Source organism: Dipodomys merriami, unplaced genomic scaffold (genome assembly GCF_024711535.1).
Source record: "Dipodomys merriami isolate MVZ:Mamm:240054 unplaced genomic scaffold, mDipMer1.0.p SCAF_3, whole genome shotgun sequence".
Classification (NCBI taxonomy): Eukaryota; Metazoa; Chordata; class Mammalia; order Rodentia; family Heteromyidae; genus Dipodomys; species Dipodomys merriami.
Genome location: NW_027204492.1, coordinates 28,998,766 through 29,016,891, shown reverse-complemented (window position 1 = coordinate 29,016,891; position 18,126 = coordinate 28,998,766). Strand labels below are relative to the sequence as shown.

The 18,126-nt window shown below is 38.2% G+C and overlaps 1 protein-coding gene and 1 pseudogene across 3 annotated transcripts in view; both read left to right on the top strand.

Annotated features, from left to right (window-relative positions):
* Positions 1-18,126, top strand: part of Dock11 (dedicator of cytokinesis 11) — a 198,225-nt gene that overhangs the window by 157,770 nt on the left and 22,329 nt on the right. For both annotated transcript variants that reach the window (XM_070039850.1, XM_070039849.1), the window contains 5 exons: positions 1,169-1,306; positions 6,904-7,086; positions 10,565-10,678; positions 13,601-13,816; positions 13,905-13,962. In XM_070039850.1, coding sequence (XP_069895951.1) covers positions 1,169-1,306; positions 6,904-7,086; positions 10,565-10,678; positions 13,601-13,816; positions 13,905-13,962 — 709 coding nt within the window. The remainder of the gene's footprint in view (positions 1-1,168; positions 1,307-6,903; positions 7,087-10,564; positions 10,679-13,600; positions 13,817-13,904; positions 13,963-18,126) is intronic.
* On the top strand, positions 2,893-3,940 carry LOC138839397 (transcription factor BTF3 homolog 4 pseudogene; annotated as a pseudogene). Its single transcript, XR_011375961.1, has one exon. The product of XR_011375961.1 is annotated as a transcription factor BTF3 homolog 4 pseudogene (transcript).

Below are 18,126 nucleotides of genomic sequence, written 5' to 3'. Positions count from 1 at the left end.
AGGGCTTGGAACTCAGGACTTGGGTGCTGTCCCTGAGCTTCTTTTTGCTCAAGGCTAGTGCTACCACTTGAGCCCTTCTGGATTTTTCTGAGTGGTTTGAGATAAGAGTTTCATGAACTTTCCTGCCTGGGCTGGCTTTGAACTGAGATCCTCAGATCTCAGCCTCCTGAGTAGCTAGGATTACAGGTTTGAGCCACCAGTATCAAGCTGAATTCACTTTTAATCTCATAATGGACTTAAAATATAGAATATTATTTTCCCTATTTTAAAATGAAGAAACTGAGGCTCACAGAGGTGGTAGCAGTTAATGTCACACAGTCATTGAAAGAATCTGGATTCAGAACTAGATCAATTATCACAAGTGTCCATGATTCTAAGATTGATGTAACCATTAGATCTATCACAGCATTGCCTATTGTTTTGGTTTGGGGGCAGTGCTACTGTTTGGAGCCAAGAAGTAACTTACTGATTTCTTTGTTGGAAGGTAGGAGGACAGGCTAAAGAAGTTAGCCAATGCTGCTTTCAAAACAAAGTTTATAAACTAATAGATACTCCCATTCCATTTTTTGTTTCTCATGTCTCTTTTCAAGAGACATTTAAAAGTTTGCACAGCTTGTTCAATTGTGATAACTGTTAATAGTTCTACTCAGTTTGTCACCAGTGTCAAAACATCTGATACTAAACACCCTTGAAAAGGGAAATTAGGTAATAAATTTTTTGAAAAGAATTTGTATATTCCTTACTACATTATATAGCCTTCCCTCAGATACACAAAAACTGGTTACTCTGTATTTATTTTTAATTAACTGAATTTTTCATTGAGAAGTCACATGATATAGGTTAATAGAATACTCTTGCTAACCAGGTTAGTGGTTCATAACTGTAATCCCCAAACTCAGGAGGCTGAGACAGGAGGATCTCTAGTTCAAAGCTAGCTTGAGCAACATAGTAAGACCTTGTCTCAAAAAGAAGGGAAGGAAAGAGAAGGGAAGTAGTTTATAAAGTATATTTTGAGTTTCAAGTTGAAAGATTATATAAGGGTTTTAAATTAAATTTGAGCATTTTCACTTTTCCAAAACTTCCAAACAGTTTTTTCGCTAGAAGTCAGTTCTCTTATTCATGGTGAGGCATAACTATTTCCACAAACTATTGCTTTCTTGTTTTACAGAACCAACTTTTAAATAATGATGGCCACAACCCATTAATGAAAAAAGTATTTGATATTCATCTTGCTTTTCTTAAAAATGGACAATCTGAAGTGTCACTAAAGCATGTATTTGCCTCACTAAGAGCTTTCATCAGTAAGGTAAGGGCAGCTTTAAGAGCTGCCTCGTGGCTCTTGTTCACAGCAAATATGAAAGAGGGGGAGAAGTTGGTTGTGATGATGTATACAAACCTCAGCTAATGAAGCCATTAACTATTGCCTTTGTAAATTCAAGCACAGAACAATATAATGTATACAGAGGACCTGGCCAAGAATTCCATAAAATCAGAACCTGTTTTCTTATTTCACCTTTTATGCCTTTCCTTTTTCAGAAGGCTTCTTTCAACAGTGTCGTCTGCTTTTTCCCTTGTCTCTTTTAATGTGTGTGTAATACTAGAGGTTAAATCTATGATGTTGAGCATACTCCCTACCAAATATCATTTTCACACTATGTACCAATTTTACCAATTTTTATTTTATCTGGCATTAGAATAATCTTACCTAGCACTTGCAACAGAAACCAACTTTTATAGCCCCAAGTTCTTCCATAACACTTACCTTGCAGATGGTAGGTATTCATAAAGTTTTGAATGAATGAATGATTCTTTCCTTTCAGTGCTAATTGTATCTGAAATTAAAAAGTAATGAATTCAAGGCTTTTAAAACATTTTTTTCATTCATATAATTTATGAATAAATTTATGGAAAACTGAGTTCAACAGAAGCATGTTATCAGAAACTAAGGAAGCCATGCAGGTGGCTCAAGGCTGAATTCTTAGACCATTAGGAGGCAGAGATTGGAAGATTGCAGTTTGAAGTCAGCCCAAGTGAAAAAAAAGGTTGTAAGACTCCATTTCAGCCAGTGCCTGGGCATGATGATGTGCGCCTATTATACCAGATGGAATCACAGTATCTTGGCCCAGTGACACATGCCTGTCATCCCCAATAACACAGAGAAGCATAAGCAAGAGGATCACAGCCCAGGCTAGCCTACTTCAAAAACACCCTGGTAGATTGCCTGTTGAGCAAGTACAAGGCCCTGAATTCAATCCCCCTCCTAAATAAATGCAAGGCCCTGAATTCACTCCTCCTCCCAAACAGAAACTATAGAGACAAATCAGAAATCCATCATTCAACAGCTATTAGATATTACATACTAGATAAAGCTTGTTGTCTGGTAGAGGCAAACACATACATACAGATACATGTGTAGGGGCTAGGAAGGTGGTTCAGTGGTAGAATGGTTGCCTTGCATGCTCGAGGCCCTGGGTTCGATTCCTCAGTATCACATAAGCAAAAAGAAAAAAGCCGGAAGTGGCGCTGTGGCTCAAGTGGTAGAGTGCTAGCCTTGAGCTGAAGAGCTGAGGGACAGTGCCCAGTTCAAGCCCCACGACTGGACCCCCCCAAAAAAAGATACATGTGTATCTCCATCAGGATCAAAGTTTTCACAGAACTGGGGTGAGTAGCAGGAGAAAGAAGAAAAATGCTCCAATTTAGCAAAAGTTTCCCTTTACCAGTGTAGCTAGGATTTCTTATGGATCTAGTAAAAGAAACAAAATCGCAAGGAAGAAATAGCTTAGTGTTCTACTCTTAAGGACTAGCCTTCATCTTTTAGCCATGATTGCAGCTGTGAAGAGCTTTTAAGCAGGGAATTGTCATAGATTTGTATTAAGAGGGAATTGGTATAAGCAGGGGAAAAAGTGATATGGAAGAGAAATAGCTGGAACATAGGCATAGATGTTGTAGTTGAACTCATCACAGTTGTGTAATCTTCCCTGGAGAGTATGTAGGGGAAGAATACAAAACAATGAGAGCAGAACACTGTGGGAAAACAACAGCACAAAACAGGTTGGAAAAGAAATCAGTAATGGAGGAAAGGGGGAGCATTCATGTGGAAGCCAAACTAGATAGGAGTGTTCAATATTGGCTTGAGATACAGGGAGATCAAATAAGATAGGAAGAAAAAAAGTCCGCTGTCTTTCTCAGTCTCGGGTGAGGCAGCCATCTTGCGCTTGCCGTGTGCTGGTGTTGGAGGACCCTCCCTGTTTCAGATTTGTCAACAGCATGAATCAAGAAAAGTTAGCCAAACTTCAGGCTCAGGTCCAGATAGGGGGCAAAGGTACAGCTCACAGAAAGAAGAAGATGGTTCATAGGACAGCTACAGCTGATGACAAAAAGCTTCAGAGTTCTCTGAATAATATAGCTGGTATTAAAGAGTTGAACATGATTAAAGATGATGCGACAGTTATTCATTTCAACAACCCCAAAGTCCAAGCTTCGCTCTCTGCTAACACCTTTGCAATTACTGGTCATGCAGAAGCTAAACCAATCACAGAAATACTTCCTGGAATATTAAGTCAGGTCAGGGCTGACAGCTTAACAAGTCGCAGAAAGTTAGCAGAACAGTTCCCACGGCAAGTGTTGGATAGCAAAGCACCAAAACCAGAAGACATCGATGAAGAAGATGATGATATTCCAGATCTTGTAGAAAATTTTGATGAAGCATCAAAGAATGAAGCAAACTAAAATCTTTTCTGGTTTTTGGAAGCTGGCATGGACTAGATTTAACAAATCAGCTATGTGGTTCCAAAGTTTCACAGACATGGAGATCATCACATTACTAGTACAGTAATATAAATATTTTGTATATTAACAATGCTGTTTATTCAGCATTTTTTGGTCATTTGATTTTGCATTTTGCACTTCCAGGATCTATACTTTTGGTCAAAATATGAAGTAGTGGTACAGTTTGAGGGTGTTTTGGTTTTAGATTCTTCATTTGGGGGGGTATCTTTGGTGTATGTATGTTTATGTATGTGTGTGGTATGTGTGTTCACAGTGGAGAGCAAATTTGAAGACAGTTCTATTTATCCTCTCCTTCCCTAGTAGAAATAAAACAAATCTTTCCATTTGTTACCTTTTTTTCCCAATAGTGCACAGAATTAATGAAAAATGAGTATTTGACTTCAGATCTAAAGAGTTTTGTTTTTTATATCATTGGAGGTCTGGTTTTAATTTACTTGGTTAACTATCATAGTTTTCATGTATTTTTCTAGGTTTAAAATATCTTGAGACATTTTGCCATCCCTTGTAGATGAAGTGTAACAAATTGGGTATCTCTGGTGTGATTGCCTTTGGTTCACTCTACCTATTCAGACCCAGAAGAACTTTTTTTTACTAGCTTTCTTCCTGATAGGCTATTTTCCCTCTACTTTTGGTCTTTAAATAGCCTGATCAGGCTTTGGTAATTAATATTCTTCCTCACCTTCTGCCTAGCCTGAGAGGAATGTTCTCCATTCAGAGTTAAGTGAGTGCCTAGTACCTCTTTTTGTAAGATTTTTGTTCCCTTATCTTGAGGAACAGCAACTCCATCTTCAGATTTTTATTTCTCCTCAATGTTACCGTTTGGTAGACTTCAAACTAAAATAGCATGTGATTTCTTCTTTTTTTTTAAGCATGTGCTTGCCATAAAACATTTATGCCAGCCATATCCTGTATCCTAGCTGTCCCTAGGAGCAGGTCCAAGAATGCCTCTTTTCTGGCAAAGCTGACATTTGGAATGTCCTTTTTAATGAGAAAAAAATAGGCCATAGACTCATCCTCTAGCACAAACAGGCATTCCACGACATGGTACTGGCCTCAGGAGGATTCCTTCATTACTCCTACTCTTGGCCTTGAACCTACCTCTGGGTTAGATCTTATTATTGTAACTGCTCACAACACCCTCGCATGCTTACAATGCTTTGAGGGGGGAGCACTATAAAACACAGTATTTATTTATTTTTTCACTTTTTAGAGGTCTTGGAGATAAGTTGCATTCATTCACTCAAGTTTCCTACTTGCCATCTGCTAAAAGCTTTCATTTTGCATATCAGCATTAGTTATATACAATATTTTAGGATAAGATTTAGAAAATCTATAATTTTTCTGGCCCATCACTATATTAACTGCAGCTTAACCTTACAGCATTCCAGCTTTTATTTCAAGGTAGATATCTTTACTTGATACCTTACAGCATTCCAACTTTTGTTTCAACGTAGATACCTTTACTTGATATTTAAAGTTCAAGACAACATGAGAAATCTGTAGACATGAAAGCATCGTTCTTGTGGAGGTTTTTTTCTTTTTCATCCAAACACTTCAAATTCTATTTTATAAATTTGTTGATTTTCCTGTTATGTTTTATTTAATATATGGACTTAATAAAATATCAGTAATAAAATAACAGTACAAAGGAGAAAAAAAGAAAAAAGTCCATTAGAACAGGGGTCTGTGGCTCATTCCTATAATCCTACCTACTCAGGAGGCTGAGATCTGAGGTTTATAGTTCAAAGCCAGCCCAAGCAGACAAGTGCATGAAAGTCTTGAACTAACCACCAAAAAGCTAAAAGTAAAGTTGTGCCTAAGTGATAGTGCTAGTCTTTAGCAAAAAAGTTAAGGGATAGCACTGAGACCCTGACTTCAGCCCCAGGACTGACACCCCGCCCCAAAAAAAAAAAAACAAAAAAGAAAAGAAAATACATATGCGCACGCACATGCATACAAAACCCTGGCAACTAGGTCACTGACAATTTTGGTCATTGCTCATGAAAATAATAAGTTGTGTGAGAGGACTTGTTGAAGGATTACCTATACTATAGCTATGTTGTCTCTTAAAAGTTTCTCTCTACATGTCTTGTCCTGCAAGAGTTAGTAGATTCCTGTAAGTATGGATTTAAATTCAAAGTTCCCAAGAAATTATTTTGAATAGGTGGCCCACTAACTTCAGTTAAGACACTGTATTCAGAAGCAGCTTGCCTAGACCTGTAATCACAGGAGATGGGAATATGTATAGTTTATTTTCTATGAAGCAGCAGGCTGAATATATTTTTGAAGTAACAGGAAACGATGGTTTTGAAAATTGGGTAGCCATTTATATATCTTAATTAACACTGTTCATGAGTAGAGTACACATGTGTGAGAATACTTGATGAACTATATTTATTTTATAAGATCAATTTCACCTGCTCAATAGATTTCAGCCATAATTTTCTTAGCACTAGGTGAATCATAATATAAGGGACTGTTTAAATATAAAGCCAAAAGTAATGCCAGTTTTCCTTCCCATTTTTTGGGGGGTCCAGTTGTAGGGCCTGAACTCTGGGCCTGGGCACTGTCCCTCAGCTCTTCAGCTCAAGGCTAGTGCTCTACCACTTGAGCCATAGCACCACTTCCGGCTTTTTTTTTTCTTTTTGCTTACGTGGTGCTGAGGAATTGAACCCAGGGCCTCAAGCATGCAAGGCAAGCGCTCTACCACTGAGCCACCTTCCTAGCCCCTGTCCTTCCCATTTTTAAGGCCCCATTTGAGAGACATCATTTCAGCGATTCATGTATTTAGTACTTATTGTTGAGAAAATACTTAAGCATATGTTTCAGATTATCTTGAGCTCGTCTCAGCGCTACAGCATTTATACTTCCTCCCTTTACATTGTTACAGTAACTTGTGTATTGACGACTTGACTAGTTCTGCCATTGGAACATGGTGGTCTTTATGCTAAATAGTTTAGGCTGTCTTGAGCCCAGAGCCCTGGACCCATGTTGATTTCTGTCATCAAAGCATCCAGTGTAGTTTTACATGCAGGTATATAGGAGGCCCTTAATATACAATTGTTTTATGATTCAGTTTTCAGATACTTATTTCTGCTTTCCCTTGTTCTTTAGTTTCCCTCGGCTTTTTTCAAAGGAAGAGTGAACATGTGTGCAGCATTTTGCTATGAGGTTTTAAAGTGTTGTACCTCAAAGATTAGCTCAACCAGGAATGAAGCTTCTGCACTTCTGTATCTTTTGATGAGAAATAATTTTGAATATACCAAGAGGAAAACCTTTTTGAGGACACATCTGCAGGTTAGTGAAAATCAAAGCTCTTCTTCCTGCTCCTCTTCAAGTCCTTAGCCTCAATCAAGAGTAATGTATAAGGTTGCGGGCATGGCTCAAGTGATAGAGTGTCAGCCAGAAGCAAGTAAGCTGAGCTTGACACCCCAAGTTCAAATCTCAAGAATTTTGTCTAGTTGAAATGGAGATTATGCAATAAGTGTGAAACAGACACTGGATTTCAAAGATTGGTATAAGAAAAAGAATATAAAAGAGGAATGCCTGAAACTCTTAGTTCGTGTGCTTAACTCACATGAAATGTAGCTAATCCAAACTAAGATATGCTAAAAGTGTGAATTACTCATTAGCCATTGAAGACTAAGTACAAAGTAAAAAGTAAAATATCTTGATTTTAAAAATTGAATATATATATATTGCAATTATATATTGGGTTAGGTAAAATATATTAAAATAAATTCTCTCTGTGTCCATTTTTCTCCCTCACTCCTTCTCTCTCCACCTCCCACTTCCCCTCTTATACACCTGCCAGGATTTTACTTTGTACCCCAAACTAGCCTCAAACTCATACTCTTCCTGCCTCTGCCTCCCAAGTGCTGAGAATATAGATGTGTACCACCATGCTTTACCCTCTATCTTTTAAAATGAAGGTACTAGACAATTGAAACTTACAAATGTGACTCACATTCCTATTTTTGTTGTAAAAGTCTGCTCTAGAGCATATAGGTATTAAGAACACAGAGTCTAGTTCATAAGTTCCTCCCCAAGCTGCTCAGTTTCCCTAGTTTCTTCAAAGATAAACTATGGGGAGATATTAGCATTTTTGTAAAGAACAAATGAGATGATTAAATAATAAGCTTATTAGATATCACATTAGCAGTTAATGCAGTTGATGTATTTCATACTGTAGCAGACACACTTTTTTAAAAATGGGAAAAAAACTGAGCTAGGTGTGGTGGCACATATCTGTAGAACTACTTCGGAGGCTAAGGCAAGAGGATTGCTTAAGCCCACAAGTTTAGGACTCGTCTGAGCAGTATAACTAGAAAAAAATGTGGAAATCCTAAACTTAAGAGAGAGACTACTCTGTACTTCAGAATTCAGTTACTTACTTGCTGTGTGCCCCTAGGCAAATTGTTCAGTATGGATGGACTAGATTCCTCATCTGTAAACTGAGATCAAGTGTAGTTCTCCTTGAATGGTTATTATGAGAGTAAAAAACAAAATATGTGGCTGGGTAGTTGCAGCACTTGAAAGGTAAAGGCAGGAAGATTACCAGTTTGAGGCCAGCCAGGCCTACATAATAAGATCCTGTCTCAAAAAAGAAAAGAATGAATGAATGAAATGTGTGGAGTGCCTAGCAAAATGCGTAGCTCAGAGTCAACATTTACTACATGATAATTATTCCACATCTCCATATTGTGCTTACTTGATGGAACTGCTCTGAACACAAACACAATTAGGACATATTGGCCAACTCAGTAAGCTTCTTGGCAATGCAGGGAATTCCTGGTTACATTTTTGTCTTTATTGCCCTAGTTTGTCCCATTGGAATTGATTATTGGAGACAGTTATAAATGGGGAAGCATTTATAAATGGTTTGTTGGAAAATAACAGCAGTAAAGTAAAAATCTAATCAGAATATATTCTCACTTTTAAAAAACATGCTATGTAGCCAGGCACCAGTGGCTCACGCCTAGCTACTCAGGAGTCTGAGATCTGAGAATTGCAGTTTGAGGCTAGCCCCAGCAGGAATGTCTATGAGACTAACCAGAAAAAAAGAGAGAAAAGAAACAAAGAAAAGAAAAGAACATTGAAGTAGAGCACTAGCTTTGAGCAAAAAAGCTTAAGAAGGGCCATATTGTCCAAAAAAGTATACTCATTACATGAATTATGAAACAGTAACTCCTCTCTACAGAACCTTTATAATAACAATTTAAAAATTTTAAGGCTCAGGGATATTGCCCAAGCCCCAAATTCAAGCCTCAGGACTGCAACAAAATATATATAGATTTGCTTCAAACCATGATCCTCAGATCCCACTTGAGTAGGATTATAGGTGTGAGCAACCAGCACCCTGGCTCAGATCTTTTATTATATATTAAGTGTCACTTCAGTACCCACTCAACTCCAAAACATTGTTCTTATTAGTGTATCAGTATGCCTGAAGTTCCCTGTTGGATCCTTTCTTCTGGACCTGGATATCAATTCTCTCAAGACTTTACTCAAATGTAAATGACTCAATGTGAAGGCTTGAAATAGTGTCTGGCACATAAAAAGTACTCGATTTCTTAATGGAGTGCTAATGCTGGGCTCATACATATAACTCTAGATACTCAGAGGCCGAGGTCTGAGGACCATAGTTCCAAGCAGCCCAAGCAGAGAAAATTGAAACTCTTATCTCCAATTAACCAGCAAAAAAAAAGAAATGAACACTCAAGTGTTAGAGTGCCAGCTGCAAGCATAAAAAGCCATCAGTTCTGAGTTCAAGCCTGCCCTAGTGCCATCACAAAAAAGTTAACTAATAATATTATGAGTGTGATATCATAACTGATTATCATAACTCTACAAAGTAGAAATTGTTATCCCTATTTTACAAATGAGAAAATAGAAAAATAAGTAGATTTCCCAGAGCTACACAGTGGAAAATTGAAAAAAGCTAAAATCTGAATGTGAGACAGTTGGACTCTAGACCTTAACTCATAAGCTACTACTATTTCTCATGTCCCAGGATGAGTAGTTCCATTAACATCTCAGCATGAGTCATTTTGGCATTGGTTCAAGTAGTCTGAGACATTTTAAAGCACCATTAAAGGCATTGCATTAATGGCTGTTAAACTAGTAGGCCTTGATCAAACACAGAGTGCTGAGACACTGAGTTTGGGAGTCCCTCACATTAAAATAGATGAGTGGAAAGGAGTGATAAAAATATGTCACTTATTTTCCACTTTTCATAGCTTAAGCATGGTCAAAACTGAGACCGGAGCACCATCATGTCAGAGTCTATTGTATAGAATTTTTATTTACTTTATCATTTTTTGTTGGTTGTGGGGCTAGAGCCCAGGGGCTGAGTGCTGTCCCTGAGCCCTTTTGCTCAAGGCTAGCACTCTACCACTGTGAGCCACAACTGCACTGTCGGTTTTTGAGTCGTTAATTGGAGATAAGATTCTCACTGAGACTTTTCTGTCTGGGCTGGCTTTGAACTGTGATCCTCAGATCTCAGCCTCCTGAGTAGCTAGAATTATAGAAGTGAGCCACTGGCACCCAACCTAGTACAGGATTTTTAAAAGAAGAATTTGAAACCTGTGTGTGATAGCACCACCCTGTAATCCTAGCTACCAAGGAGACTGAGACAGGAAGATGGTGAGTTTGAAGCAATCCTGGGCAACACAATGAGACCTATCTGATAGAGTAACCTATCTGATAGAGTAATGAGAATTAACTGCATTTGTTCAAAAGCCATTTGAAAAACAGTATTTGCTTCTTCCCACAGATAATAATTGCTGTGAGCCAGCTGATAGCTGATGTAGCACTAAGTGGAGGATCAAGATTTCAGGAGTCTTTGTTCATTATCAATAATTTTGCAAATAGTGACAGACCGATGAAGGTATGTTCTCACTTTAATAAATTAGAACCACTGTGCTAGGGATGTATGTAAGTCAGTGGTAGAATTTATGCTTAACCTGCACAAGACTGGATTTGATCATCAGCACCAAAACAAGTAACGCTCACTCTCAGGGAAGTTTATATTCTTAGAGTTAGACCATCATTAGATTCCCATTTTTTTGTATAGACTATATAGAATGTGAGCTTCATGAGTTGAGGCCCTTGTGATGTATAGTAACCACTAGATATCTAGTAACTATAATACTGCCTGGTCCATACAAATATTCAGTGTTAAGTGAATTGATTGGTAAATGGATTTATTGTTATTGGTGCTAGTAGAAACTGAGTCTTTTTGTGGGCTTGATTGCTAAACTTGCTCAGAAAATAAATATATCCTTTCTTGCAAAACAGTTGTTAGCATTTATGACATTGGTTAATTGAACAGTTTGTAATGACAAAAAATCTCATTTAGAATAGTGACGATCTGCCTGACCCATTGCCAAAAGATGAGGCATGGCAAAGAAGGCTTCCACTATTTGTGGGTTTTGAGACTTCGAGAAATCATCTGTTAACTGATTAGTACTTGCTGTAGCTATAGATACTGGCAAATCTCAAGTCCAGAGTCATCAATCTTCTTTTCTTTTGTGTGTGTGTGTGTGTGTGTGTGTGTGTGTGTGTGTGTGTGTGTGTGTGTGTGTGTGTGTGTGTGTGTGTGTGTGTGTGTGTGTGTGTGTCTGTCTGTCTGTCTGTCTGTCTGTCTGTCTGTCTGTCTGTCTGTCTATATTTGTGTGTGTGTGTGTGTGTGTGTGTGTGTGTGTGTCTATATTCTGTGCACTGTCCCTGAGCTTTTTTGTTCAAGGCTAGAGCTCTACCACTTGAGCTACAGCTCTACTTCCAGCTGTTTTGGTGGTTAACTGGAGATAAGAGTCTCACAAATTTTCCTGCCCAAACTGGTCTCTAACCTCAGTTCTCAGATCTCGGCTGCCTTAGTGGCTAGGCTCACAGGCATAAGCCACCAACGTCTGGCCCAAGGCTCTAATTCTTTTTTAATTTTACTTATTTTTTTGTTGGTCATGGGGCTTGAACTCTGGGCCTGGGTGCTGTCCCTCAGCTCTTCAGCTCTGCCATTTGAGCCACAGCGCCATTTCTGGTTTTCTGGTGGTTAATTGGAGATAAGAGTCTCATGGACTTTCCTGCCTGGACTGGCTTTGAACCATGATCCTGAGATCTCAGCCTCCAGAGTAGCTAGGATTACAGGCATGAGCCACCAGTGCCTAGCAAAACCCTCATTCTTAACACTGAGCGGCAGTTTGCTGAGGGCAAACCCAGCTCCCCACCCCCAAACTACATTCTTCTTCCTTACTGTGCTTAAAACCTACAGCATTGTAAACATGCATTTGATGCGTTTTGGGCTTCATTGCCTCAAGTGCAGATCCTCAGTGATACATGCATACAAGTGAAGAATCCATTGCCAACAGAAGACCTTAACTCCCTGGGAAATGACTTATCCCTTTTCTTGGGAAAGGTCATATTCCAGCATATTTGACGATATTGTATAAAATCTGAAAAAAATTAAAAGCTCATAGTCACAGCATACTTGATGTTTGAGACATGTAGAATCTATGTACCACAAAAATATTCCCATAGGAATGTTGTTTGCACTGAGAAAAACAGTAATGCCAGCTGTTCACATGCTGGGAAAATTTCTTTTTGGGCCAGTTCTATTGGTTCCCCAGGGAAATCAATAGCTAATCCCAATAGTGTAGAAACAATATATACTATTTATGCTCTTTTATTTACACTCTTTTTTTTTTTTGTCAGTCATGGGGCTTGAACTCTGGGCCTCGGCTCTATCCTGGAGCTCTTCAGCTTAAGGCTAGTGCTCTACCACTTGAGCCACAGCGCCACTTCCAGTTTTCTGAGTGGTTTATTGGAGATAAGAGTCTCACAGACTTTCCTGCCCCGGCTGCCTTAGAACCTTGATCCTTAGATCTCAGCCTCCTGAGTAGTTAGGATTACAGGCCTGTTACCCTCCTTAATATCATGACAAATTAGCGAATTTCTCTAAGAAAGCAGGGTTTGTGTTGGATTTTCTTAATAGGGAATCTTTCTTTTCCTTGACCAATTTCTGAAATGACCTAGTTTTATTCTGTGAAGGCCAACATTACCAATGAACACCATTACAACAAAGGATTCCTTCCACTAACAAATGGAATTTCTAGTAAGAAGAAGGGACTTATAAGCAAGTACTTGTGGCTCACACCTGTAATCCTAGCTACTCAAGAGACTGAGATCTAAAGATCACGGTTCAAAGACAGCCCTGGCAGAAAAATCTCCATTTAACCACTCAAAAACCAGAAGTGGAGCTATGGCTCAAAGTGGTAGAGCACTAGCCTTGAGCAAAAGAGCTTAGAGACAGTGCCCAAGTGTTGAGTTCAAGTCCGACAACTGATTTTTTTAAAAATCTAGTCTGGAAAAGCAGTTCAAGTGGTAGAGTGCCAGATTTTAGTGAAAGAGACAAGCAAGAACACAAGACCCTGAATTCAAACCCTGGTGCCAGCACATATACACAAAATTTAAACATAAAAAGCCCCCAGGCCAGTGCCTGTTACATAATATGCTATCAAAAGTTTTCAGTTACTGTCATAAGTAAACTAAAAACATGGATTTATTGCCATCACTGTAGACTATAGCTCTCAAGTTCATGCCTTTATGTACTGTGCATATATTGTCATCAAGTTTAGAGCCTGTGACACCTAAAATAGTTATTAAAAATCATTTAGACATGCAATTATAATAGTACCAAGAACTGTAACAAGAAGCAGAAAAATTCATATATTCCAAGGATTTGATGCTGAAGCTTAGATTGTACCAATAATACTGTTAAATGTATAATTTTTTTGTTTTTTGTTTTTTTTGATAGGCAACTGCTTTTCCCACAGAAGTCAAAGACTTGACCAAGAGGATCCGTACTGTTCTTATGGCCACTGCCCAAATGAAAGAGCATGAGAAAGACCCCGAGATGTTGATTGACCTCCAGTATAGCTTAGCCAAGTCCTATGCCAGCACACCGGAGCTCAGGAAAACATGGCTCGACAGCATGGCCAAGATTCATGTAAAAAATGGAGATTTTTCAGAGGTGACTACTTAATGTTTTGTTCTAAGCATGTCCCTTCCAAACCCCCTGCATACATTCTAATGCTTCTTTCTTTGTTATCCATTTTTAGGCCGCAATGTGTTATGTTCATGTAGCAGCTCTGGTTGCAGAATTTCTTCACCGAAAGAGTAAGCTACTTCTGTTCTGAAATGACAAGAAGCTCAATTGGCATAATCATTTTTATCTTTGTAGCTTGTAAATCATGGAATTGAGCTCTGAAAAATATGTTCACCTTCAGCCTTATTCAGTGGAATACAGAAGTTGTTATAAAAAAAAAAAAAAAACAACAAAAGAGGAGATTGTTCATTTTAGCTTCTGCTTACAAGAATAAGTTAAATAGTACAGGGCTGGGCCTGATGCCCAGTGTTTATTTTCCAAGACTTCTTTCTGGAAGATGGCCACAAATTAAATTCTTGTTAGGGCTCATGAGAAACTCTAGATAATACAGATTTATTTTCCCCTTTCCCTCCTTAACTTTATCAACTACTGTCCACAAACTAGGTGTCTACTGTCACTTTCAGTTCAGTGACACCTGGGTGTGTCATACTAAGTATATTAAGATCCAGCATGCCTAGATTCCTGATTGGCCATTCTTTTTTTTAATTAATTAGTTTATTTATTTTGTCGATCATGGGGCTTGATCTCAGGGACTTGGCATTGTTCTTGAGCTCTTTTGCTCATGGCTAGCAGTCTACCACTTGGGGCCACAGCTCCACTTTCAGTTTTCTAGTAGTTAATTGGAGATGTGTCTCAGAGTTGCCTGACACAGCTGGTTTTGAACTGTAATCTTCAAATCTCAGCCACCTAAGTAGCTAGGATTACAGGTGTGAGTCACCAGCGCCCAGCCCTGATTGGCCATTCTTAAATCAGGAATCTTCCTTAAAGTTTCCCTTTCCCAAAACAGTATTTTTGACTTCTGTAACTACTCAAGCAGTAAAACAGCTGAATTTGTTTTCAAAATGATTGGCAACGGAATTTGCAGTCAAAACATCTGCCACATAAGATGGGGGAAAATGTGGCTGCTGGTCTGTGCAAAATCATTTGGCACATGACAGGACAGATACTGTGGCAGCAGTCTCTGTTCATATTGATAATTTTGTATGGCCTATGAATGATGTTAATAATATCCAAATGGCCCATTAGAGGAAAAAATAGTTTGCCTGCTCTTGAGAATTGCTTATTAACAAGTACACTCATTCTATCAGTGTGTAAGCCACTTGCAAATAACATCAAGACAAAGAGATGGTAACTTTTAGGAATCATATTACTCTGGCTTTGGCTATGGAAATACAATCTTGTTTTGTTTTGCTTGATTTTCTAATTCCTGCAGTTATCTTTGTTTTCACATTTAGGGTTCAGTGTTCAATTCTTTCATATAGTAACAACCATTTGGGTTATCTTTTTCTAAAAGACGTTCTTCCCAAAAGCAATATCATGATTAAAATGTACACTCATTTTACACTTATTTTTTCTTGTTTTTTTTTTCTTTTTTCTTTTAGAGACAGGGTCTTTCTCTGTAGCCTGTGCTGACCTGAAACTTACTATGTAATCCTCAAACTTGCAATTCTCCTGAGTCACCTCCTCAGTGCTGAGATTACAATGGGCACTACCATGCCTGGTTCTCATTTACTATGTAGTTGAAATTAGTATACACAAGTTGTGTGAAATTAGTATAGTGTAGGGTTTTCCCCCTTTTAGTACATGCACCTACTCTAACCACCAAACTCTGACATGTCTTAATAAATGAAAATAGTATTTCTAAGTAGTCATTTAATTATTTCATGTCAAAGTTTTCTAAAATGTATCCTTCATCAAAATCAAACAACTATTATTAGCAAGCAAAAATGTTTTGCATTTTTTTAAAAAAGCAATGTTAAATGTAAGAGAAATTTTCAATATTTATTTATATAAGTACTATCCTTCTATGTATGTGCTAGTCCTAGGGCTTGAACTCAGGACCGAGTTTCTGACCCTGCTTTTTTGTTCACAGTGTTCTACCACTTGAGCTACAGCTCCACTGCTTGCTTTTTTTGCTGGTTAATTAAAGATAATAGTCTCAAAAACATTCCTGCTTTGCCTAGCTTCAAAGCATGATCCTCATATCTCGGTCTCCTTAGTAGGTAGGATTACAGGTATGAGCCACCAGCACAGGATTTAGTACCATCTGTTTTCAAACCTGGAAAATTCTACTTGCATAAGCTGGAAAATCTAGTTATTCTAAAAAATAACAGTAAAATCCTCAGAGTTTTTCCGCTAAGCTTCAATGATTCAAAGATTTCAAAAACCTTCTTTTGTTAATTAGCTGATTAAAACATGAAAGCTATACCAAGGTAGATTACTCATCAAAAACACAAGTTAAAATTTAATGTTAACCTGCTTCCAGTCTGAGAACTTCACAATCTAATATCAGTGACTGTAAAATTAACTTACATAACAAAGATCATTGGACAACTGTAGAACCTTTGTTTCCTATCATTATGAGTACTTTGAAAAATACCAGAAGATTCTTCAAAAATGCTATTAGCCCTGCAGGGTGCCATTGAGCCACATCTATAATCCTAGCTACTTAGGAAGCTGAGATGTGAGGATCGTGGTTCAAAGCTAGCCTGGGCAGGAAAGTCTGTGAGATTCTTACCTCCAATTAATCAACAAAAAGCCAGAAATTGAGCTGGGGCTCAACCTTGAGTGAAAAAAAAAAGCTCAGGGACAGTGTCCCAGCCCTGAGTTCAAGTCCCAGGACCAGTCTGGAAAAAGAAAAAAAGCACCAATGGCTCATGCCTACAGTCCTACTCAGGAGGCTAAGATCTGAGGAATGTAGTTCAAAGGGAGCAGCCTGGGAAGGAAAGTCAGTGAGATTCCTATCTCCACTAAACTACAAGAAAGTTACAAGTGGAACTGTAGCTCAATTGGTAGAACTCTAGACTGGATCACAAAAGGTCACAGACAACACCCAGGTCCTGTGTTCAAATCTTAGGAATGGCTTTAAAAAATGTTGTTAACCTCATCTGACCTCAGGCACAAAGGATAAATTTTATCTTCTCCCCTAAAATCATAGCATTCCTGAAGACCCAGGCTTTATAGGGCAACCTTGTGGCTTATTTCCAAAGGTGAGAAACACCTGGTCTGAGAGTGCAGTAAGGCCTGAAAAATTATTTGGTACCTGACAAATCTTGTATTGATAATTTTGCATGGCCCTCAAATGATATAAATATCCAAATGACCCTTGGCAGAAAAGAGGTTCACCACTCCTGGTAGATACTTGCTTGACCCTAACACTTTGGTTCACAATCCTACTGCAACACTTGGAACTTGAGTTTATTTTCCACCCCCTGAGGGCCCAGCTGTCAGCAGTTGTTTAATTCTATATTGGGCAAGTTAATTTATTAGTAAGCTTCTTTAGCAATAATAACTCATTTAATACTTAGATGCTAGGCTCTGTTATAAACACTTCGTTTCATTAAATTCTTTTTTGTGCCAGTGCTGGGTCTTGAACTCTAGATCTGAGCATTTTCCCTGAGTTTTCTTTTGCTCAAGGATAGCATTCTTCCACTTGAGCCATAGCTCTAACCCCTGACTTTGGTGATTAATTGGAAATAAGTGTCTCACTGTCTTTCCTGCCCGGGCTGGCTTTAAACCAGGATCTTTACATTTTATCCTCCTGAGTAGTTAGATTATTGGCATAAACAACCAGCATCCAGTTTTGTTTCATTAAATTCTTATAAAGTAGCTGTTACTAAACTCATTTAACAGAGTATGAAACTTTTTTAAAAAACAATCCAAGGGAGTAAACATGCAAATTCACACAGCTACTGGTGGAATAGTTGTTCAAATGTTCCATTTTCCCAAAGAGGCTTTATCCATCCATCTTTTTATTTTCTGCCTCTCTTACAAATCCTAGACTATGCTCTTTGTCCCAAATCTCAATGAAATTAGGCTCTAGACATGATTGCTTGAAATGTGCCTGCCCTCTTATTTAGATGATTGAGCACAGATGTTCCAAGGACTGCATCTTTAATAAATTAAATTCACACTAGAGTGATGCCTGTACTGGCGATTGAAGATGGTGTATAGTCAAAAATAAACTTCTTCGTAGGTAATGTGGGCTCACTTTTTAGTAAAAAAGATTGACAGAATATGTAATAGGTGGAAATAATTTTGAAAAACCTTTTTGTAACTGAAACTTGTATTTAGGACATTGATCCTTCCAAACCATCAGTGTTTATATAAAAATAGCCAATCCTTGTAAGGTTCTCTGTTATTTACCAAATACTGTTTTATAAATGTACTCCATT